At 50.2% G+C, this 24,669-nt stretch overlaps 1 protein-coding gene across 1 annotated transcript in view; it reads right to left on the bottom strand.

Annotated features, from left to right (window-relative positions):
- FRAS1 (Fraser extracellular matrix complex subunit 1) overlaps window positions 1–24,669 on the bottom strand; it is a 172,862-nt gene that overhangs the window by 11,404 nt on the left and 136,789 nt on the right. Inside the window, exons 38-63 of the mRNA XM_042796609.1 lie at window positions 23,115–23,263; window positions 22,072–22,234; window positions 21,183–21,318; window positions 19,931–20,127; window positions 19,386–19,539; window positions 18,564–18,827; window positions 18,256–18,444; window positions 17,721–17,840; window positions 17,098–17,277; window positions 14,935–15,059; window positions 14,102–14,242; window positions 12,995–13,222; window positions 12,597–12,710; window positions 11,174–11,324; window positions 9,944–10,103; window positions 9,306–9,468; window positions 8,565–8,811; window positions 7,458–7,802; window positions 7,005–7,165; window positions 6,477–6,624; window positions 5,349–5,554; window positions 4,719–4,875; window positions 3,838–4,038; window positions 2,299–2,486; window positions 1,837–2,112; window positions 25–257 (exon numbers count right to left, since the gene is read on the bottom strand). Of these exons, the coding sequence (XP_042652543.1) occupies window positions 25–257; window positions 1,837–2,112; window positions 2,299–2,486; window positions 3,838–4,038; window positions 4,719–4,875; window positions 5,349–5,554; window positions 6,477–6,624; window positions 7,005–7,165; window positions 7,458–7,802; window positions 8,565–8,811; window positions 9,306–9,468; window positions 9,944–10,103; window positions 11,174–11,324; window positions 12,597–12,710; window positions 12,995–13,222; window positions 14,102–14,242; window positions 14,935–15,059; window positions 17,098–17,277; window positions 17,721–17,840; window positions 18,256–18,444; window positions 18,564–18,827; window positions 19,386–19,539; window positions 19,931–20,127; window positions 21,183–21,318; window positions 22,072–22,234; window positions 23,115–23,263 (4,796 nt within the window). The remainder of the gene's footprint in view (window positions 1–24; window positions 258–1,836; window positions 2,113–2,298; window positions 2,487–3,837; window positions 4,039–4,718; window positions 4,876–5,348; window positions 5,555–6,476; window positions 6,625–7,004; window positions 7,166–7,457; window positions 7,803–8,564; window positions 8,812–9,305; window positions 9,469–9,943; window positions 10,104–11,173; window positions 11,325–12,596; window positions 12,711–12,994; window positions 13,223–14,101; window positions 14,243–14,934; window positions 15,060–17,097; window positions 17,278–17,720; window positions 17,841–18,255; window positions 18,445–18,563; window positions 18,828–19,385; window positions 19,540–19,930; window positions 20,128–21,182; window positions 21,319–22,071; window positions 22,235–23,114; window positions 23,264–24,669) is intronic.

Genomic DNA, 24,669 nt, shown 5'->3' with positions numbered 1-24,669 from the left:
CTCTCCCCTTCTCCAGGCTCATACCTGTTGGGATGCTCCTTGTGCTTGACATCCAAGTACTTCAGAGTGGCAATGAATGACTGTGCCTGGAAACCTCGGGCTGTCCCTGCGACCACAGGAGTGTGACAGATGGCACTGTCTGTGCCGATGGTAACTACGTTGCTCCTCAGGGGGGTCCCCGCATGGCCGGCCCTGTCCACAGCCTTGGCCACACAGCGCACGTGGAACCGCCGGCTGAAGTAAATGCTGTCCAGCACCTGCAGGGAACGAGGAGGGAGAAACAACCGTGGGGGTCGAAGACACCAGCGATTTCGCGACGTCCGCCTGGGTCACGAAATCGCTTCGTCTGTGTCGTGGTTTGGGCCTGATCGGCAACCAAACCCCCGCAGCTGGTCACCCTCCCTTCCCCCTCCCCACCTGGGAATGGGGGAGGGATTAGAGGGGTGAAGGGAGACTCACAGGCTGAGATAAGAACGGTTTAATAATGGCAATAAAACGAGAGCAATAACGATGATAGGGGGAAAACAAAAAGAAATATATAAACAGGCAATGTACGGCGTAATTGCTCACCACCCGCTGACCAGCACCCAGCCCGTTCCCGGCCAGCGACCCCGAGATACCAAGATCCCACAGTCACAACCACCCCTCCTCTATACAGTGAGCACGACGTTCCATGACGTGGAATATTTCACTGGCCAGTTAGGGTCAGGTGCTCTGGCCGTGCTCCCTCCCTGCTCCCTGTGCCCTGGCGCACGGGCAGGACATGGGGAGTCAGAGAGTCCTTGAGGTCTCGGTAGCAGCTGAAACCATCAGTGTGCTATCAGCATTTTTCCCATACCAAACCCAAAGCTACATCCAAAACACAGCACTCATCTAGTCCCTGAAAAGGAATATTAACTCTATTTCAGCCCAAACCAAGACAGTCTGGGCGTTTTGGAGCAGCACGGGGGCGAGGCACACACGAACACAAGCTGGGGGCCCACGTCTGCCCGGCCCCGTCGCCTACGCGGCAGCAGGCGCCCGAGTACATCTGGGTGCTCTGCAGCTTCCAAACTCTGCCCGCGTACTGAAGGGAGGGGAAGAGGGAGCCTGAGCTGTTGCGATCTGCCAGGCTCCACCTGCCTCCTGCCACCAGGGATTTACTGGAGGGTCTGAGCGCTCACAGCTACTTCCCACGTCAGCAGAAGCGGTGCTTTTAGCAGGCTCAGGGAATAACAGTGCTGAGTCTTCCGAAGCCAAAAGGGAAAAAAAAAAAAATCCCCAAAGAAGTACCCAAATGTCTCATGCCAATTCCCCAATCTGAGATTTTAGGTTTTAATCTCTGTGTAACTGAAGTGTGTGCTACCCACTAGAAGTGTCTCGGACTCAGGCACAAGGAGGTACGGTCTCGCAACACACCCAGATGCCCGAGAAGAGCCGAGACATCACAGCTGGGAGAGCCTGGGAAAAAAACCCAGAGGAAAACAGTGATTCTGCTTGCGGGGCAGGACGCGAGCAGTCCCAGGACAGAGGGGTCTCGGCCCACGCAGGGAGCAATGCACCCACCCCGGCGCCTGAAGGAACAGCGGTTCCTAGCTTGAGCTGTGCCCTTCCTGCCACTTGAGCGGGACGGAAGGAAAGCGGACGATTCCCGCAGCCAGACCCTGGTAACACAGCTCACGTCGGCGTGCCGAGCTCTTCCTCAGGCACAGCCACTTTGCCAGCTGCAGGAACGCACCCGCCCCTCGCACGTGAGCGATCACACGGTGCACAGACTGACAGAGCTGCCCCAAAAGCCCTCGCCGGCCCCCACCCGGCGCTGCCGCGGGTCGGCCGCGGCGGTACCCAGCCACACACCTTATGGTTGACACTGGTGAACGGTGTGGTGTCAGTGATGGTTTCAAAAGGCGACCTGGCTCCGTTCCCGTCCGTGGGGGTCGCTACTTCCCAGCTGAACTGTATCGAAGACTGGTTGATCCCCGCCTCGCTGCAGCGTTCCTTCGTGACCGCGTACTGGGGGAAGTGAGGGTCACAGGGAGTGACACAGATGAGCGGGTAGCCTGGGGAGGGGGATTTCTTAGCACCGTCCTTGGTCACTTCTTCCACCCGGTCGTAATCAGCCAGGGTGACAACCTGTGTGGAAGCAAGATGGCAGCATTGGCCTGGGGCCGAGGGGAGGGGCAGAAAAGGCAATCCTTCCTGCACAGTCCGAGCCTGCTACATCATGGCAGCTCTTTACTTTATCTCAGAAACCCCGCTGGGGTTCTCAGTCTGTACTTGAAGGCTACTGAATCACATCCGTTGCAACAGGCAACTTACCACGGGAGGTGCTGGTAGGATCAGGCTCCCTGCTGCCTCCTGATCCAAAATAGTCACTATTGCAGTGCTGGTATCTCCAAGAACAGCTTCCACTGGATCATCCGGACCCAGCACCAGAGAAAAGGACTCGTGCCACTCCCGGTCCTCATTGGACATGATCTCCACCTTAAACATGATGTGGTTCACACCTGCGAGAGGAAACGCAAGAGAAACAGAGGGAACTCGATTCAGCATCAGATATCGCTCGGAAGTTCTCATAAAAAACCTGCACAGCTGGTCTAGGCCATGACCGCTGAAACATTATGATAAAATACGCATTATGAACTTTATTTCTGCTCATTGCTACTAATAACTTAGCCTCGTCCACACAGGAGTCTACTCTACACATAAAACTCCAGCTACCAATTGATCCGCTGGCAGGTTTGCAGGCAGATGCCATCTGAGGATTAATAACACCTGTCTTGTATTACCTGTCTGTAATAAAAATGTGTGATCCCAGAGTACATCCCCACCCCTGCTGCGAGCATCTCTGCTTTCTCTCACACCAGTGTGCAGAACTATTTGGTGAGGGCTTCTTGGTCCAGCAACGTGGTCTGAGCTGTTGCGCTGGATCCCGACAGGTCTCTGCCGAGCCTCACGTCCTCTGAAGACCACTTTACTCTTGCCTGCCAGATGCTAGTGCTTCTTCCTCTGTTCTGATCACCCTTCACTTAACAGTCCAGCCCTTCCGCGTAACAAAGTAATAGCCACAGCAGAGTGCGAGGCTGCGGCCCAGAAGAGTCACACTTTTTTAAAAAGTCCACGTAGTAAGTGGTCTGGGGAGTATATTTAAAATACATTACCAAAAAAAAAACCAGAAACCCCCCCCGCAAATCAACAAAACTCCAGACCCTTCTCATCCAGCGGGGCATCGTGAAGGGATGAAATGTTGTACACAAGAGAAAACATGGGAAGATTTGGGATGGCCCTCCCGTTTTTTCAAGTGACATTAATTCCAGTGAGCAGAAAGCCTCAACCATCTTTCTGTCTCCTTAGGCATTTTACAGTCTGCCCAGTAACGAGCTCACCACCTCTGGGCTTTCATTACCCCCCCACACTTTTCACCACCCCCCTGCTTGGGCAGCAGCAGCTTGGCACTTTATCGAGCGGAGAGGGCTGGTGCTCAGAGCACCAGCGTGTTTGAACTGAGAACCGTCAGGCAACCAGAAGGGGAGACGGGAAAGGACACGTGTAATGGAAGGGAAGGGGAAAAGTCTTGCACCCCATGATGAAGAGCTGCATAGGCGTCTGTGACGACCCCAAGATCAAACTCCAAACGAAATCTGAAAGCCAAAATCTAAGGATATTATTACGCCTTCTTACAGCTAATGCAGTTCCTTTCACCGGGAGCAGTTAGATCTGTGTTGTGTTGTAAACCTCCTGCAAAAAATGGTTTCTTCCCAATCTCCTGAATATTTCCCTTCAGTGCTCCTTTCTTACATACACAAAATGTCACCGGTCACGCCACCACCTCTCAGCTTCCCTCCAAGGACCCTTTACCTGGGCTGAATTTGAGCATTCGACTCTTGGGATAGTAATCCACTCCGGCCTGAGCTGAGCCATCGCGGGTGCTACAGCGGACTTTCGAGGTCCTGTTCTGATCCCCTCTCCGGATGACCTTGATACTTAAAACAGCAACGCCCTCTGGGCCAGGTGGCTCTCGGACTTGGTACGCGGCTTCTTCAAACTCAATGGTGGGTGCTAAAAGAAACAGCAGTGAAGAAAAAGCCCCAGGCTGGCACACATGCTTACAGATCGAGGGCGTTCAACAACCGGGGCAAGCTAAGCTCAGCTCCTTTTAGGCTCTATCTACACATCTTCAGAGCAAGGGGCTCCTCAAAGCAGGGGCCAAAAGTGCAGCTGTAAGGGTTGGATGTGGATTAGGCCAAGGGGTGGGCCAAACCCCAACACGTGTATTGGGCTACAGGGGCTGGGAAATGATTCTCCCGTCCCCTGCCTCCCACTGAACCACAGGCCCTCAAATCCATGCCACGTGATGGTGCTACAGCCCCCACTGTCGGTCACGCCGGGGGGAACCTGGCACCCCCCCTCTCCCCCCCAGGACCCCTCCCGGCTGTGACACCGTGGCGGGGAAGGCAACATCTCCCGGGGGAAGCGCAGCAACTCCACGTGCAACCGCAGGGGGAACGGGAAACGGGACAAATGGTGGGTCCAAGCCCCCTATTCAACCCCTCCCTGAAGACCGGTCCGGTGCGCAAAGCCTTCCCACAGCAGCGAGCTGCAGGCAGAGGGGTGACCGTGTGAGCGCAGGCACGCACGTGCGCTGAATTCAACTGCAAAACCGCTGGCGAGACGGTGCCCGTTCCCTTGGAACTGCGCCCTCGGCTGCAACTCCATCCCGGCTGCGCGTCCTCGCTTACCGTCTTCGTCGTTGGTGACGGTTATGGTTGCCACATCCACCTTCCCAATCCTCGCTCCGCTCCAGTGGTTTCCAAGAGGGCTGCCGAGACAGACCTGGAACTGCTCTTCTGGTTCGAAGGCAGAGTCATCGCTGATAGAAACGCTGCAGTTCTTCACCTAGAGCCAAGCAAGCGGAGAGGAAAGAGCAAGCATTCATAAATCTGATGAAGCCACTTAAAGGCCACGCCGTACTTCACCATCCAGGGTTTAAGGTCCGAGTGCTGTCAATCCTGGCAGAAACACTTCTATTTTTAGGGCTGCTACTTCAGTGTGGACAAACTACGGTTACACGATGAGACACAGCAGCGAAGAATCTACTTCCACAAACGGACAGCTCTCTGCTACAACCATCCTCAGTCCTACTGACACAGAGGATTTGCATTTTACGTTTTAACCAGTTTTTTCATTAAACAACCAACCCCTTCAGTCATGTCGTGCTTCCAGGACCAGAAGAATTTGTAACTTTAAGCATCTATGAAACCTGTTTGGACAGCCTCTGTCAGCTCCCTCTGACACACAGAGTCGAGGAGGAGATCTGAACCTCTCCCATTATGGTTCTGCCTTCTCCCTGTAAGCCAGGTTCAGCTCACCTTCTCTCCTTTCAAGAAAGTGATGCGAGACTCCTCTGTGTTTCTCCTCTCTGCAAAGTCCTCCGTGACCTCTGCTGTCTGGCTGTGGGTGTAGCACCTGACAGAGGACTCATAGCTCAGGTCCCCGGTGCGGAAGATGGGGATGTGCAGAGTACCCTCCTTCTCCTTCACTGTGTACGTGTCCCTGGTGAACTGCATGCTTGGTACTGCAGGAGGTAATAAAAAGAGACAAGCAGGGTTGAGGGTCCACAGAGAGACAGGGGCTAAACGAGGCACTTACACCCCGGGAGAACTGCTGCATGGAGTCTGACAGTCAGAGAATAAAACGGCAGCTTCACTGTGCCTCAATACAGGATTTGGTTTCAAACAAACAAGTGACCATTTACTGCCATCAACCCTCTACAGAGCAGAGGATCAGCAGATCCTGCCGTGCTTCAGAAAGACGGTATCTCTCCTCATCACCTCTCAGCCACCTAACTCCAGCAGTTGATGAATCCTGTTCCCTCCCTATCGTCGTGGCGCTGCTGCAACGTGCTGGAGAACAAGACAGGGCTGGCAGCACAGGGACGGTGCTTTGCAAGGCGTCTCAGGAAGGGATTATATCAGGACTCAGCAGTGAAACGGATGCTATGTCTCAAAGCATTATTCTACTGTCTGTGGACAGATGCAGAACAAATACCTTGCGGCAAAGAGGGCAGTCCTCAACAGAAGATACAAAGGCAGAAATTATTAGACGCTCCTACAAAGTTATAGTGTGCTTTTCCTTAGGCAAGGAAACATGAGAGATGTTGAAACACAAGAGAAAGTAAACACACAGGGAGACTGCCTCACGTAGTAAGAGGGACTTCAGCTCACAGAAAGCATGAAGCAAGGACTGAGCTCTAAGCAAAGGAGGCAAAGCGTGGCTCGAAGTGAGGGAACGCTACATGAAAATTCGTTCTGCGCTCCCGAAAACTCCAAGCTCTTGTGGACGGTGAAGCATGGCAGCCAAATGGAATGGGAGGATCCCAGAAAAACAGGCTAAATCCAGTCTAGAAATAACGTTTAACTCAGACGAGCCTCCTGCTGTGCAGACGTGTGAAGGAAGAGGCTAGGATGGACCGGATAGACCTGCCGTGGATAACTTACCATCTTGGAAGATGTCATTAATGGCCACGATCGCTTGGAACGGCTTTGTCAGCTCAGCTCCGTGGGGAGAGCTGAGATAAACAACAAATGTCTCCAGCCCTTCTATCACCGGGTACTGCGCATCGTCCAGGATCGTCAGAGTGCAGAACTAGAAGGAAAGCAGAAATCCTGCTTTTAGGGATGCATAGCTTTCACCCTTCTCGGCACTCGCATTTGGGTGTCTAATGTAAAGTCATTATGTCGGGCCTTTTCTGAATTAATTAATCAAGGGAAACAACGTTCTAGATAAATCTGGCATGTCACTGCAGAGAATAGGCAGCCATCTTTATCCTGGGAGCGGTGGCCTGACCGAATCTTCTCTGGCTGGCGTGCTGATCAGACGTGGGTCTGTGACTAGCAGATTCATTAACAATTCCCAAGTGGCCCCGAGAGGATTTTCAAAACAGGCAAATACAGAGTATGTGCATAAACAAGAGAGAAGTGTCACCGGACAGAGCAGGCTACTCAGGAGTCAAAGTGGCTCCTCACCTCTTCTGTCTTGCCTGGCCTGAACTCAATTTTTCTGGAGCTGGGGACATAGTCGATTCCCGGGCTGGCAGACGGAGGGTCTGACGTCCGGGTGGCACACCACACCGAGACGGGGGTCGAGAGATCGGGTCCCTGTCGGAGGACTGGAATCTCGATGTTTCCTGCATCACCAGACACGCAGGAGAGAGAACCGAGATGAGAAAGCAGCCACGTACCACAAACCCCCCCCTCTCCCTTCAGCGTGCCCTTCTCCCTTCACCGCTGCTCCTGCACCCAACAGAGAACAGCCCCCAGCCTTCCCACAGGGGCAGAGGGGAGAACAGAAACCCTCGGCACATCTTCGACAACCCTGCTGCTGTGCCTGAAATCGCTCCTTCTGCCACCTCTCCCTGGTGACAGCGCGCTTCCACGGTGTGGAGCAGCCCCGGGGGGAGCCCCCCGGCCACTCCTCACCTGCAGCCTCGCCGATGGTAAACGTGGCGTTCCCCAGGAACACCGTGGAGGCATCGTTGGGACCGCTGATGAAGACGTTGGCTGAAGCCCGGCCGCCGATGCGTGCGTTACCCGAGGGGTCGGCCAATACGATCTCAAACTCCTCCTCTTCCTCGTATTCACTGTCATCGATCAGCGCGACGTCGCATGTCGTCGTGGTGACACCCGGGCCAAAAACAACGCGGCTCTCGTCCGCCATCCCCCGGGACTTGAAGTCGGAGCCAGATTCCAGCACAGCGAGGCTGCTTCCCTTGGCTGATTTGGGGACAGTGTAGCAGATGGCAGACACGGTGCTGCTGGTATCCCCTGAGACGCAACAGAAAAAAAGACAGTAACACTAAGCAAGCATTTATACTCTATTCGGTGGAGACACCGTTCACTTCAACAATAAGGCAGCGTTCAGAAAAGAGGGTGAGGAGTGGAAAAGAACACCATCCCTGCTCCTAAACTCGCATAAAAGCTGGCTTAGGTGTGACTTCCAGGCATCCTCCAAATCTGCACTCTTGGTTACTATGATCAGGAATCAAGTGACACTGGGCTATTAAAGAATACACAGTACAGTGATAGGGTCCACATAAAAGACAGTATCTAGATCACAGAGAAGCAGCAAATAAATACAAGGGTTTACTCGTGCTGATGCTGGGAGGAGAGATGAATCCAAAAGTAAGGAGCTTTAACTGTGCTGGTGAATCTTACAGCGGAGCTGGGAAAGATAAGGGAAGAAAAAAAAAAAAAACACACCTGCCCTGTGTTGTGGTTTGTCGCTTCAGTCGCACCACAAAACTACTTCCAAAAAAACCAAAGTCACCCCAAAATCCAGGCAAACCCCAAGGAACACCACTTGTTTTGGGGGTCACTGTTATTTGCCTGCTACCGGGAAGGAGTCGTTTGCCCGAGCCTGGCAAGGGTCTATACCGCAAAGACTCCCCAGCAGCTTTGCAGCAATCCTACTCAGGTGGTGGAAGGCCGCGGGATACAGGCGCTGAACCGCTTCTGTTAGCTACCAGGTGCAGAATTAACACCCAAGCTCCAGGCAGCCACAGGGCCCTTCTGCCCGGCTCCACCCACCTTTCCTTTCAACGGGAGCGGAGAGCAAACCAGCGCTCTCGCTGACGTGGTACGTCTTCCTGTCGAACTGCAGGGTGGGCTCGTCCTCCGCGTCCGTGATGGTGACCGTGGCCCGGGTGACGTTCCCCAGCAGAGCGTAGGCCGGCGTGCTGAGCTCCACGGCGAAGCTCTCCATGCTCTCAAAGACGTCGTCGTCGTTAATGACGATGGTGCAGGCCTTGGTGTCCTCCCGCTCCTCAAACTGCACCTGGAAGGCAGCAAGGGGCCTGCTCTCTTTGGGCTGGGGTCTGAAACTTTCTGTCCTTCCTGCCTTACCCTCGCCCGAGCCACACGCTCTGCGCACAGGCCGTGTCAGACCCTGACCTTAACCTTAATTATTAATTAATAAGTGGCTAGCGGAGGTCAGAGGGAGCAGCAAACGCAGTGCGTAGGCCCCCACCCCTCCTGATCTGTCACGGCTTTAGCCCTTTGCATGGTCAGGAGAGACATTCCTACTCAGGCCAGCCTGGAACATTTGTGGTCTGTCAGAAACGCTGCTGCAAAGAGTGTCTGCCAACATAAAAAACCTGATGATTAACCAAAAAAAAAAAAAAAGACCCTCTTCTGAAAGCAAATAAACCACAAATTTTTAGAGAGGAGATACCGTCTCCTTTGTGTTTTCATCAGTCTCCAACAGTTCCCCCATGCAGAGCTGATGGCGTGCATGGTCAGACCTTCCCTTTCCTGGTGTCCCCAGCCTACCTGCCCCGCGTACTCCACGTAGTCCCGCTCGCCCGGCTGTGAACCAGAGCTGGAGGTGGCCGTTCCCGGCTCCGTGCGGCACAGGACGATCGCGTACTGGTTGAGGTTACCGACCCGCCTGACGGTGACGCTCACCGAGCCCGCGCTCTCTCTGACGCTGTAGCTGGAAGTGTGTCAAGCAGATACAAGTCACGGGCTGGGGAGCGAAGCCTGGGTGGTTATGCTGACGCCGAGCACCACAGACGCAGGCTGACTGTTGCCTCCACGGAAAATCTGAGGGACACTAATAACCAGGGACTTGGGCTGAGGGCAGCTGTTCAGCAACCCTGCTCCACGGCCCTTCTCCTCGCACGAATTCCACTTCTGTACCGGCTGCTGTTGGCTGCCCCCCACCCCCAGCCCCAAGAAATCACCAGCGTTAATTCACCAGGAGCGCCCCGTCCGCTGGTACGACGAACGCACAGCAGTGAGACCTCAGCCCTGACGAGGTGCCAGTGAAACACAGGCAGAAGTGATGGTAACTGCCCCAGAATTTCATTTCCACGCCGTAGGTTCAATCGCGTATTACAGAGCTCAGCCTGCCTCACTCCAGAGAAGACCCTCTGTCACAAGGCTGCTGTGAGCCCCAGGCCACTTACCTGGTGTATGCGAAGCTGAGGAGAGACCACTGGACGTGGAAGATGTTGCCACTGACCACATTGGGCTTGCTGTCCTTCACCAGGAACTGAAAGCTGTCCATGGTCTCCTGAACCTTCTCCTCATACATCACGTACCGAATGTGGCCTTGGTTCACATCCTCTGCCGGGAGGAGACACCCAATGAGCCAAACCCGAAATTCGGTGGCAGTTTCATAGACGAGCAGTGCGGAGACGTGCGTCTGCACGGCCACGGGGATCGGGTTCTCCACACACCCTTTATGCTGCAAGCAGTTTTTCTAACTTCCTTGGTCTTACCTGCGGTAGAAGCCAGCCTCCAAGCTGTGACAAGACAGTCCCTCCCCTAGTCTCTATCCATAATGGCTCATATTGAAAAAGAAGGTAAATTTGAAGTAGCTTTGAATGCAAGAAATATGAATTCACTTGGGCAGCCCGTATTTCAGCAGTGTTCTATAAGCCGGCATGTCCTAACCGGGCTCCTTCTCACTGCTGAGATGGTTCAAGGTCTCTGACTTTCTGCAGGACAATACATGTTTGCCAAGCTTCAGCCCTAAAATAGAATAGGTCTCTTCCTTTTATTTTTTTTTTTAATCTCCTTTTCTTTTTTTTTTTTTTTTTTTGGAGCGCACAGGAGGCCAGGTGAGAAGGGACAGGCAGAACTGCTGACGGCATTTGTACAGGACCTGGCGCAGCGCGATGCGAGGCTCTGCGAATGGCAGTAGCAGAAATGCTAAAAAAAGGCTGCGCTGCCAGTACTCTCAGCTGGCCTGGGGGAGTCTGGAGGGAGCAGCAATCAGGAGCAGCACAGTGCCATAGGACTCTGCTCACTTTCCCTTTCAAATGGAGGGCCCCTCAGTCCCCCAAAAGTGAGCTCTCCTCACGTTGTTGATGCTGCACTGCTAGCTAAACATGATTAGATCCACATGCACTGTCTGCAACTCCTCTTTACTGTCCCAAGTCAGATCTCCAACTCTAGCAAGTCTGGAGAATCCACGTGTGCAACAGCACACATGCTGACATTTATAAGGAATTACAGAATTTCTGCAACTGAGAGCAAAGTTCAATATTTATCTTTGACACACCTTTCAGATTTGTCCTTTGTCTTCTCTCCTCACACATTTTTTTTTTTTTTCCCTCCTCCCACACAAGCTGTCTTGACAAACTGAAGTAAGCTAAAGGAAAAAAGCAACAGTATGCAGCCCAGCTCCATACCCTGCGTAAAGGTGGTCACAGTTGTCCCTGGTTTCAGCTTGTTCTCCACATAACCATTTCTGGGACCAGTTGTTATCTCGTAGATCAGCTGTTTGTCATCTGTGTCAGGATCTGTCGTCAGGAGTTCCTTCTTAGTGATGAGATTGGCTGCCTGGATTAAAGCCAAAGAAAGGGAATAAAACTCTAGAGATCCAGCAGTGCAAACCTGATTGACTGTTCATCCAAAAAGCCAACCAACTCTGTCAGACAGTGCTCCATGCGGGAAAAACTAGGGGATGGAAAAGCACAGAGCACACAGGGCAGCCCTGAACAGACAGATGCCCCACAAGGTGTTTGGCAGCACAGGAAGGATTCAAATTCTGCCTCAGGTCTGCTTTGTTTAATAAAAAACTGTTGTGGCTCAAAGAAATGCAAATTCAGAACAAGCTGCCCAGCCCTAGCTACCTGGGGCTAAAAGCTATGAGAAATCTTTTGGTTTGACCTGGAAACCACTGCTCCATGAACTGTGCTGATGCTCAGGCGAGGCCTGGCTTTGCAAAAAACATTTGCAAACTGCCTCAGCTTGAAGGATTCATTCCACTCAGGACAGCTCATGCTGCTTTAGTGAGCCTGCGCTACGTCCTCTTGAAAATGACCTCACATGGATGTGCCTGGTTCCACCACATTTTGCTTTCCCTTTAAATAGAAAACACCGTTAAAGCAGGAGAAAAAGAGAGAATTGAACAGCCTGAGGCTGCAGGAATGCTTTTTCTGAGGTCAGGAATTTGAGCTGAGATAGCCACTTCGTAATACTATTTCTTACTACACTGTCTTCCAACCCTTTTTCCTGGGAAGAACCAAAGTATTTCTTTGCAGTTAATGCTGGGTCCTCAAAAACATGCACGAGACAGTTTCCTGGGGCTTTGTTTGGACTTCAGCAAAACAAAGGCATGTCACAGCAAGAAATCCCTGTATACCACGTTTCTCTGAAAGCCACGTATCTCTACCACGGCTGCTGCAGCACAGAATCAAGACTTCTCCGCCATCAGCAAAGCTGAAAATACACCCTGGGGAGGGGGCACAAGGGGCGGGACGTGTCTGCCCGGGAAGGTGGGCAGGAGCTGTACGGCACTGCACAGCTCGTGCAAGAGCCAAGAAGAGCCAGGCTTGATGGTCTGGCTGATGTAAGGGAAGGAGATGGTCCAGAAAGCAATTTAGTGTCCTGGTTTAGCTTTTAGTGCCCTGGTTTAGTTGCCTGGTTCAGCTAATGGAGCTGGAGTGCAGGCACCCCTTCACCCCTCTGCCTTTTCCCGGACACTTCAGGGGCACAGAGGGACACCTGTTCGCTATCACAAAAATAAAGGACCAGGATGTTCTCCTGTGGAGCTCCTTCTCCTGGAACAGCCTGAGAAACAATCTGAGCTGAACCCAGGCAGGCAGTTACCTTGCCATCCACGTACTCCAGCCACTGCAAACCCAGGTTGGTGACGACCCTGGGTGTCCCATCATCCACAGAGAGAACGTCCACTCTGAAGTGCTGCGGCGCCGCTGTCACAACCTGACAAAAATTCAGAGAGACGGCTGTTGCTTTGGGAGTCAGAGCCTCACCCACCATATCACCAGCTTTGCTCCCTTCAGCTCTGTGGGGACCAAGGTCCTGGGGCGAGTTTGCGCGCACAAGGGCTGGTACACCAGGGAAGGAGCAAATGGCATCACATAACTGAGAATACTTAGCCCTCATCTTCAGTGGGGCGACAGCAGCTAAGTCTCCCCTCCTCTGGGAGCAGGTAGCTTTCTATTAACTACAGAAGGTCTCCCTCACAGCCCTCCTCCTTCCATTACCTTCTTCCCCCCGTCCTCCATAATGAAGAAGGGATTGGTCCCATCGGACACGGTGAAAGTGAAGCGATCCTTCAGCGAGTTGCTACCATCGTGACTGTAGCTGATGCGGTTCTGGTAGATGTCGTCCATCGTGAAGGTGGTGGCTTGGTGGTAACGCTGCCCGTTGCTGGTGCGTTTGATCAGGCCGTGCCGGGGGGGCTGCACGACTGTGAAAGTAATTGCCTCGGCCTGTACCAAGGAGGCAGAGCGGCAAAGCTGATGGCGTGACCAGAACAGGCATGTCCTTCCAACTCCAGATGCCTGGAGGGGGACTCTATGCCCAGACAGCTTTCCTACCACAGTGTTTCCAACCAGGGGCTGAAAGGCAGCACCGCAGGCTGAAATGATTCACCCTGAGCCCTGCCCTGCCTTTGTCCCTCTCCCAAGGTTGCTATCTATAAATCAACCCCAGTCAGAGAGAGCTAGGCTAGGCACATCTCACCTAACTATTGGTTTGGTTGGTCTGAGGCGGCTCCTGCCCTTGTGAAAACTGTCAGGGTGGAAGCAGAGATAATCTTTGGGGCAGGGTCTTTGGCTCAGGGCAGTAAGAGGCAGTCAGGAGCTCTCTTGCTGCAGGGAAACTGCAGTGCAGTGGGGTTCGGCCAACACGAGACTGCTCAGCCTCCGGCCAGACCCAGGAGGAAGAAGAGGAAATGTCCTTTTCATCTGTGCTAGGCATAAGCTCAGTGTGAAGACTAGGCCTAAGTTCAATTCAAATCCACGGTGTTCAGAGAGAAGGTGGGACAGGGCAAGGATTAGTTCTGATCACAACTTCTAAATGTTTTCCATGCAGGTTTGCTGCTTATGGGCCTGAGAGACATCCCAGATGAAGCCATTTCTCCAGCCAGGGCTTTGCTCTGCTAAAACACTCATTCATCTATTTATATACAAACTGGGCCTCCCACAAGCTGGTTGTTTGATGTTGTGCTCAGACGGGGTATGATCGCAGGGAGAGGTGACACTCGCTATAACCTTTCTCTTTGAACACAAGTCCATTTTTCTGATAGTCCAGATGTGCAGCAGAAGAGGGGAGGGAGGAGGCAAAGGGGGGGGGGGGTCCTGCCTTACCTCTGTGTCAGCATCTGTTGCTTTCAGCTCAAACTCTGTGATGGTTTTTCTCACTCCTTCCTGAACTGTCATCCCGAGGCTTTGCACTACAGGTAAGGAGTCATCCACAGGGTTTATGGTGATGTCAAATGTCTGGATCACCTGGAGCAGAAGGAAAAGCCTCCCTTGATGAATTCAGTCTAGCAAGAGTGCAACTCCACTGAAACAGTGACGATTTAGGGAGACCAGGGTGATCCAGAGTTTGGGTCACTTCATTTTGGCCTCATCTAATGAGTAAACACGAGCTTCTAAGCTCAGACCATGTGAAGGTGACCTCTTCTATCCCTCCCCACTAATTTATTCTCCCTCATGTTTCCGTGATATTTATGGATATCCACTTTTCCCTCCCTCCTTCCATCCCTCATTCTACTTTTTCCCTTTCCCTCTATTTGCAGCTATGATTTTACTTTTTCAGAAAGTAGGAAGGAGTAATTTCTCAAGAGTCTAACTGTGCTTCTGGATCAAAGGTGAGCTCCGGAAGTAATTGGTAAGCAGATGCAAACCAGACACTGAAATCTTGGTAAACCACTCTCATGAGGCTACATCGCAGGTGGCTCCCCCTTACCTTCACAGGGCTTGCTCCCTTCCCTGTGGTACGTCAGGTCTCTGGCAGCAGGAGAAGTAACAGCACTCACCACCACCGCCAAACAACAAGCCCATCTGTGGCTTGTTTCCTTTCCTTTGCCACATGTAACTGCCTCTCCCAAGCACGCAAGAGGAAAACCGACTCCCATCACATCCTACAGAATCAAGAGCCGGCTCTGACTCTGGCAAAAAGAGAGGCTGGGACTCACCTCATTCCTTCCATCAGACACAGAAAAGGTGAACGCATCTGTATGCTTTTCAGCGTCACTGGTGTGGACGTACTGGATGCTGCGAGAGGCCAAGTCTGCTTGGCTGAAGGAACTGATTCTTGTCCCTAGAAGAACAATAGGGGAAAAGGTGCAATAGAAAGACCGGGGCAGGGACACTACAGGGAGCTGGACATATCTAGCCATAAGCACTCAAGTCTTGGCTTGCTCTGCTCCAAATCATGCTGTACCATGAACTTCAGCTGAGCCAGGGATTTAGCTCACACGGAGACTCCTAAAAACTTCGCTCAACAACTTTTAAATTCATATAGTGGCACCCCTTCTGCAAAAAGAAGTACAGATTTCTTCCTAGACTTACAATTTTACGATGGCACCTCACACTGTCACGACACCCTGTTGGGCATGGGCCTCTCAGGGCAGAGGGCGAGAGAGGAGCTGTGAGAAAAATGGTAGATGTAGCACTTCGATTTTCACTGCGGTGCAGGACTGATCTAACCATGGCATTGCTGAGTATGAGCAAAAGGTTTCCTGGCTTCACAGCAGTTTTCAAAAATGCCTTCAAAGTCTCTGCTCTCTCTTCCCTTCCTTGTACCCCTGCATTTAGAACAGACTAAGCCTCATTTTTAACACTGATTTATAGTGACATCTTTACAGGTCATGAGGTGTGTCACAGACACAGAAAGGTACCTGACAAGCATTTCAAAAAGCATTAGAGCCTTTAAGTCTCACTGCTGTGTTCGACAGTTTTACTGCTCTTAACAACAACAACAACAAAAACCCTGACAAACAGTTTTTCACCAGTTTATCACACTAAATGGCTACTGACAAATATTGGCCACACTACAGAGGATATAAATAAATGAGACAAAATTGGCTGATTAGCCAAGGTTTCCCTCAGAGCTCATTAGCTTTATAGGCTTGTGTTCTCTTTTGAATACTCCAGAACTCTCTCCTTAGGTTTAGGTCACTTAAATCATGAGAACAACTCTTTCACACTGTGTGACTTCACACCTTATCTAGTCCATCAAAGACAGGAAAAAGCACAGAAATCAGAATCATCACATTTTAAATAACAGGAGGAATAGAACCTTTAACCCAGCCTTTTCAGGTCTCTAAAGTACAAGATTCACTGTTTAGTTTGCAGCTTAGACAAAAATATTGCAAGTTTTTAATTTTCTCGCAGCAGGGGGGGTTGCTTATTATACCTTTTGTTCGTTATTCTGACCCTTTCAATGTGTTTGCCAGAGGACATCTTACACTGTGAGATGAAGCAAACTACACACTAGAACTGAGCTGTACACAGACTGCCTGCACCTTGACTTCAAGTTCATGAGAAATCTAACCCTAAGAAGAATTATAATCTTAGATAAGTATAATCTAAATCAGAAGAGCATATTATATGACAGCACAGATTTAGACTAATTCAGTCAGAGAGGGGCAGGACACTCATGCTGTCAGTGGGCATGGGAGGCAACTCTAAAATTCACATTTCCAGGTAATTATTTTCTGAGTTGCACAGGACTGACCAATCCCCTCCCCTCCAAACTACCAGAATTCATTATCCAGCGCATCCGTCACACCGCAACGTAGCTTCCTTTTAAACTAACCCAGTGGGCAGTTCCCTTCCTCTCTCCAAAGCACAGCCAGGAAAAGAGGCTGGTGTTTAGGGATCGAGGGACACGCTGGCCAAGAAGGGGACTGAAAGCAAGCCCTCTCTTCACCAAGGTGGCCTCTATTACCATGGACGTTAGGGGATGGATTCTTTCGGGTGCTGTGCTACACGTGGTCACAAACAAGGCTGAAGGTTTGCCTGTCATGCAGATGCAGCGGTAGGTCCCGAAGGAGGAGATTCACACAGCAGCAAGCCGGACTGATCTGCAAACTCCATCAGGCAAGGTTACCACGGGGCATAAACTCACCCGGCGGCTGAATAAGTTCTCATCTGTGATTATCAGGCTGCCGGGCCTCCACTCACCCTATTCTTCAACTCTTTGGGCTAGTGACCACTTGATTTCTAACAGGAAACATAATTCTTTGCTGCTCCCTGCAAGCATATTTTTCCTGCAGTGAATCTTTAGGGCTCAGAATCCCTCCAGTGCTTTGCTGTTAGGAGTGCCCAAGCGAGTGAAGTACCACCCTGCTGACCTGGGGAGGCCGTGTGCTCCAGGTGCCCCAGCTGTGGCTGCTTGGTGAGCTTGTACTGGAGGCGGGTCGGCTCACTGTCCTGGTCCGTGGCCGAGAGCTGGAGGGTTGTGATCGTCTTCGCTGAGTTCTCATCCAAGACCAGCCCTTTGTTAGTGATGATGGAAGGGGGAAATCTGTCCTCTGAAAGGGTTAAATACAAAGCTGAGTTAGGAGACAGTCACCCTCCTTTCCTTGGTGTTATTCAAGCGGGGAACTTGTGCTCAAGTGAAAGACAACATACACACAAACACCTCCCAGACTAGTAATTCCAAAACAGGTACTCTGGGCCTCAGCATTAATCGAGGGGATGGTAACATTACAATAACTTAAAGACAATCTAGACAGCATGAAGATAGTAAGGGGAATTATTCTACATTCTTCTGTAAGTTTGCCAGAAGCCAAAGAACTAATCCTTACACCTGTGAACCATCCCCATGCCCCAAACTTCAAAGGTGTTTGAAATAACAGCGAATAAAAACTGCATCTCAAGAACTACAGCTTAACTTGCAGTACATCTGGGATGGGAATCTATGAAGGCCTTGGCTCTGCAGCAAAGAAAACGTAACTTCAGCACTATCTTTTACCTAATACACTAATATGGAAAACCTGGTCCATCAGTTTGTTGCCATCTGCATCGATCACGTCAAAGGTGAAGGTGAAATTTCCGCCAGGATCCCCTGTTTTGTGACTGTACACCACTTGCCCTGGAGAGAGGGACAGGAGAAAACAGGTGGTTTATTACAGGCTGTGTCACTTAATTCTTAGTTTGGAACCAGGCTGGCACTATAAGGTGAGGGACCTAGGGCTTGACAATGCTCCTGGATTCGGGCTTCATTACTTTTTCTCTTTATTCTTTTTCTCCTGCTGAGAGAGAGTTTTTAGCACTTGCTTAACCATATGTATTTCTGCTCTAACATAATAACCTTATCTTACTTCTCTCTCTCTCCCTTCCCTGCTTCAGGTTGTCCACCTCCTCTCATAAAGATCACAGAACCAGAGAATATCTCAAGTTGGAAGGGACCCATAAGGATCACTGAATCCAACTCCCCACTCCTTGCAGGACTACCGAAAACAGCCACGTACTACTTGCCGTGATTATCTAGAATCAAGCACTCTCACCTTTATTTATGTCAGCCTGGGTGAAACTTCTGACAGGTCCTTCGACAGAGATCTGGAATGGATTACCAATTTTGGCCAACTGCAGACGGCCCACGGTGGGATGCCTCTTCATGACAAATCTGATCGTTGCGTCATCTGAATAAACAGCTGCTGCTTTCAAGTGCTGATCCGTGAGGTGTGCTGCAGAGCCTGGACCAGAGAAAGAAAGCCCACAAACAGCTGCTTCAGCCAATCTAGCTAAGTGACTGGTTTAGGCTGGGCCATAGAGCCATACCAAGCAATACCACTCTCCTCCCCTCTCCCCGTACCAGCTGGGAGCTGCAGGCCCCTGTTGACAGCTAAGGTGGGTGGCTGCTTCTTTGGCAGCTCTGTGGAGAACTCCAGCCTCCCCATCTGCGTGTAGAGACCATCCGTGATGGAGAAGCCAAACTCATCCGTCTGTGCTGCTGCGCCGCTCTGAGTATAAACGATCAGCTCATCCAAAATGTCCTGGTAGGTGAAGGACGAGCCCACGGACAGCACGTGTCCGTGCTCCGGGGGCTCCGCAGCCGTCTGCCTCCTGCGGAGGTGACCTGACAAACAACAGATAAATGGAAATTATGGGGAGAAGGCGGCCTGCTCCAGGCTATTTCTGTGCCAGCTGTCAGTGGGATGCACAGAGGCAAAAACTGAAGGAAGTTACCAGCTTATTGCCAAAACTGGCAAGGATATGGCTAAATACATGAGATGTGAAAAAGGGTGCGCAGCCCTCACTAGTTTGACGTGACACCAGCCTTCACCTGACAGCCTGCCTTGCTTTATCACTGCAGATAGATGCTAGTCGCTCAGTTCTTTGGAACTGAACCCCACAGTAGGAAATGGGGCAACACAAAAGGAACTTCCCAGGCAAAAGCATGCAGTCCCCCCTCCTCCTCTCCCACAAACAGCGAGGGATAACTCTCAAAGAATAGGTCTGTTCTGAAGCACAATCTCTCTGCGGCTGCTGGTCGAAACACAGAGTGAATGTGGTTGCAGGCAAATCCACCAGGCTCCTCTCTTGCACACACAGATATAAAGACACACAGGCACTGACGCACAAAGACGCACTTTCTCTCTCTCTCACCTCCCTAACCCAGCTCGTCAGGACTTACCATGCTCAGGACTTTTGGTAACCACGATGACAAGCTCCCCGTTCTGGGTGTCCAAGTCCTGCAGGTTGAGGGAGGCGTTGGTAACGACGGCACCTGAGCGCTCACGCACTCTGACAGCCTCCAGCACCATCTTTGGGGGCTCATCGTTCTGCCGCTGCACGGGTCCCAAAGGCACACAGTCAGGAAAGGGGAAATGGCCAAGGGGAAAACACCACGCTCCCCCCCTGAATGAAATACAAGCTACCAAATGACAGTACTGCTGCTGGTATCCATTAATGGGCTACACAGGTCTCTCCAAATCTATCCAGCATCACGGCTACTTCTAAGAGGGAGGAGACATCTGAGAAATAAGCCCTGGGGAAGAAGCTGCAAAGCACAACCGTTCTTCTGGCGTCACAAGGGAACGATGTGCCTCTACTAGGGGAAGGAAACTCTCTTTAATCCCCTTCCCATGTATTACAAAGGAGTGAACGAGGCCTGCGCTTCAGAAGTCCTGTGTCTGTGTGAAAGGAGCGGGCTCTGGAAGCTAGCGAGCACAGGCATACCTGAATTGTGATGTTAATGCTCTGCACCTCAGACTGGCTGAAGCCATCGCTCACATAAAAACTGAAAATATCACTTGTTGGCTCGATGCTTTCATGGACGCTCTGGAAGTAGTAAATGCTGTTCTCTAGAACATCTTGAAGGGAAAAGGATGCGTCTGCAGTCACAGCAGACTCACTCTGCGGGCCAAAACTCTCACCTAGAAACCAGAATACCACTAGTGAAAGGATGTCCAATTCACTGATAAACTAAAAATAAAAGCAGCAGGAATAAGAGAAGAATGGCACATTGTGAAGGGTGCAGAAGGATGTTCATTCCTACAACATGGCTTTCACACGTCTCTTGACCTCTGCAGAAAGCAACATCTGCTGCATTAGAGTAGGCATCAGAGAAGCTGCAGTCTTATGCCTAATACAAGCAATCCCACGTCCCAGAATTACTGAGGCTTTCTTCAGAGATGAAACAACAGCTAATGTGCCATCTGGCCTCAACACAATCTCCATATCAAGCTTCACCTTGCAAAACTAGGCCGCGCGCTCAAGAAAATCACCCCGCCGTTGCCTGCTCGAGGAGAGAGGCTTGCCCTTCCCAAAATGGCACAAACTGGAGTTCGTTCACGGGGCACAACTCCGAGGGATGATGTGTAATGGCTAGCAACCTGTGCTCTCCAGCAGAAAGGCAATCGCTGTTGAAACAAGCCGCTACACTGGCCAACCCATGGGGGTATTTTACAGAGACAAGTTATGATTTACGTAAAATGAGATCTGTCACTCCTGTTAGGACCACACGCAGGATGAAGCAGACAAGTCTCCCAGATTAACATCTTTGGACAATGTGGTATAAATCCTACGTTTGCTTGATAACACAATGAGGTAAGAGAACGTTACCAGTCATGCTCTGCCAGAGATCTCACAGCCTTAAAGTTTGCTGGGACATTTAGAGGAATTTAGCGAAGTTTGTTCTGTGTAACAAGGATGTCCCAAATAAAGCATGATGAAAATACAACGCATGGGCTTGAAAAGGCTCTTAATGTCCCAGTTTCACAACACAGACCAGTCTCCAACAAACAAGAATTAGGAGGAAATGCTCCCCGGAGACAGTTTATCCTGTAACGCTGACCTTACGAGCTCTCTATGATCAGCTGATGCCAACAAGCCCTGCACCAGTGAGGCAGATTAGAATGTGCTCCAGCATGGCAATCCCTATGTTCCCTTTCATCAGGCGGGAGGAAGAAGAGATAGCCAAGCACTTTACCTGTCTTAGTGTTTTCAATGTAGCCATACATAGGTAGAGTGATAACTGTGACCCTCAGGTCTTCCGTGGCAGCAGTATCATAATCAGCAACTAAGTGGTGATGAGCCAGCAGTGGGACCCTGGCCCCCTCATCCACCTAGAAAGCAAAAGTTTATGGGAAAACTACACACAGCAGCAAACACACACAACACACAGCAGCACACAAACTGTTACTGAACCAGTCTGCCCCTGCGGAAGAGGATTGCCCGGTCTCAAGTCCCGTCCCATCCTCCCCTAGATCTGTTAAGACACAAAATCAGTGGGGAGGTGAGGTGGGATGGGAAGAAGAATGCCAGCCTGGACCCCAGAAGGTGCCTGTGAGTGTTTTATCAGGGCAAGAAGAGAACTGGCAGAGTCATGCCGACCTCTTGGCAGGTGAGATCTGCATTTCTTGTGAAGGAGAGCCTTTTGAAGGCAAGGGAGGGGGAATGTAAAGCTGGAAAGGAGGGAGACAACTTCAAAAGGCTTTGATAAGGAGTCTGAAATGCTGTGTATCAGTCCAAAGCACCAGGTGGTGTCTCCGGCTCATCTTTTACACACAAGCTGCCGAAATAAGGGACAAAATATTAAACAGGGATAAGTTGGACTTGTTCCACTGATGCCAACAGGACACCCTCGGGATAACCCAGCTCCCGACTAGAATAGGTGTAAGCAGATGAGATTCAGGGGTGCAGCTGTTCTGTCAGCCTCCTCTGGTCTCCAAGTAATTTGTTAACCCTTTGCACTTACAGGACTGCATGTGCAACACCTTGTTTTTCCAGTGATTTCCCCTCAGTCGAGGAAAACTATTCAATTCTTCGCATCTAAGACGTTCTTGTTGCTGTTCCCAGCACCCTGGGTAGACACTTACAGTGATATGGTCAGCAAAAGCAATGAGTGATGGCACAGTCTGGGCAGGCGTGATAGTGATGGTGAACATCTGCCTGTCAAGCCGGTTGTTATCAGCATCAAAAACAGCGAAGTGGAAGATGTCCAGAACTGGCTGATTGCCCGTCTCAAACGTGGTGGAGTAGCTGTGAAAGTCAGAACACAATCTGGGTCAGGGAGTCTCACTGACAGGCGGGCCAATACCTCTCGTCCCTGCGTTCAGAGGCGAACGCACACCTCTTGAAAGAGAGGTGGTATTTCAGTTCCCCACTCTCCTTCGTGCCCATTCCCTGAGTTCTTTTAAATCACTGTTTTAGGTGTTGCCTACCTAAAGTATCACCACGATATTGCAGACACAGAAAAAGTTCCTGTAATTTGAAGTTACACCAACTACTGGCGTTTCAGATGGGCACAGACACCTAATTCTGCACACTGGAAATGCTCTTGTTCATCACCTCATAGGATACAAGAGCCAAGAAAGGGAAAAATATCTTTGATACATAACATAGCCCAGAGATCCCTGCGGGAAGCCCACCAGGCTTTTAAAGAAAAAACCCATACAGAATTTTCAGAAAATATTTGCAAGTGGAATGTGTCATCCTGCCACAGGATTAATTTTTACTTTGTTGCTAGTAAAAATAAATATTTCAATATGCTTCTTAGACGAATATGTGTTAAAATATGTCTCTTTAAAAAATTACAACTAGTATTTAAAATAGAGCCGCCTTCTATTAAATCTGTTCAGTTAAGACAAGTAAAAAATTCATTCTACTATGGAAACCTATAAAGGGTATGATCTGGAAATTAATCTAGCTGCTACTACTGCAGGAGTCTATACTAAACACAAGCACATACTGCTGTATGGTATCAACACTCAAGATATTTTAGAAAAGAATAGTTCTGTTGGAAGGGATCTATGATGATCATCTAGTCCATTTAGAAACTAGCCTGCAGACAATGCAGGAAATATTAGGTTGCTTGTAATATCTATTTATCATGGCTTGAAGGAGAATAGCTCTTTGATACCTGATCCTCTGGCTGTTGATGTCTTCCATGGTGAAATTATAAACCTTGGAAACCTCTTCATCATGAGAGCCCGATGTTCGTAAGAGGGTGCCATATGCAGGCAGAGATATTAACTGGATTCTTATCTCTGAGTCAGGAGAATTGTTGTCCTAAACATGAAGAAACAAACCAAATCAAGACAAGTCAAGATTAGCTTTTCTTTCCTTCCACAAAAAAATGGAAGGAGGAATAAACTGTTTTACAGGGAAATATATGAAACTAGCTGGCTCAGACCCACAGCTGATGAATATTAAATGAGGCTCTATTGATGAGAAGGGAGTCAATTGGCTTGACATTTTCAAAATCTACCACAAAAAGTATTTTTGTTTTCTGTCGGTTCAGAGAGGTTTTCTTTGTGTCCTTGTATCACATCAACACAATCTCCCAGACATAAATCTGATACTTTTGTTTTCGAATTACTGTACACTCCTATTGGACTGGACCATTTCTGTAATATGCTTTTCCTGACTCCAGAGAAAGCGAGTCAAAATTTAGCTGACAGCTGGCACAGGGAGTATCTGTTGCCCAGCAGCGCTTCAGACAGAGCCACGGAGCTAAGTTCAGTTCTTAGTAAAACAAAGGTTAATGTGGAACAATGCTGCAAAAGCCAAATTCACATTAAACTAAAAGCTGATTTTGGCTCTTTTTAACTACATTAAGTGCAACCATCTCTAGAATGTCACAGCTCGGATGTCATCTTCTAAAAGTTTTTGTTTGCTTGAAAGGTAAGACCCAAAGCAGAAACCATCACATCCTCAGCATATGGGTCAGGAGTGAAATCCTCTTTTCCCAAATTGTTCTGTTACTCAGATTAAACGTGAACAGCTCCCTTCTCAGCCTTCGTCCTTAGGAGGAGAACAGGACAGATCGTAGGCTTGTATTCAGACTGATCCCTTGGAAAAAAATCTTTCATCTGCCTTCTTACCCTACCTGACCCTCTGCAGTTCCCATCTCTCTGACAGCCTCTACCTCAGGTCTCTCCAGCCTCGCACGTGCACGGCAAGCTCTCCTCCCTCCTCCCTAAGGGGAGCAGAGCTGCATATCTGAAACTCACTCCTAGGGCATTTGCTGCTAAATCACCTGCAAGGAGCAAACCGCCTTTCTTCTGCATTTCACCAGCAGGATGACACTTGTACAACACGCAACCCCTGGGACAAACTCCAAACTACCAAGGAGTGCAGCTTCGTGAGTTGCTTAAACCTCCCCCCTTCAAATACGTCCAGAAGAAGAACCAGGCAATTTAGGAAGAGGGGGGTTATGGGGTCGAAATTTTCAAGGGATTATCACGTAGCAAATCCGTGTGCTTTATTAGTAAGTCTGTTTGACACAAAAATCCGGGCTTAACTCAAGTTCTCATGTTTAGCGTGGCAGTTCACCTCTGTTACAGTCAAACAGGGATAGCCTTAAAACCCAGTTGGATGAAAGAGTCCATTATCCCCTTTTTGGCAGCAGTAGTCAGGACACAGTCAAAACTCAAGCTCTCCACCAAGAATCCACACTGATGGCAGAGAGGTGC

The sequence above is a fragment of the Tyto alba genome, unplaced genomic scaffold (assembly GCF_018691265.1).
Source record: "Tyto alba isolate M040663 unplaced genomic scaffold, T.alba_DEE_v4.0 Super-Scaffold_23, whole genome shotgun sequence".
NCBI lineage: Eukaryota > Metazoa > Chordata > Aves > Strigiformes > Tytonidae > Tyto > Tyto alba.
This window is presented reverse-complemented; position numbering and strand designations above follow the sequence as displayed.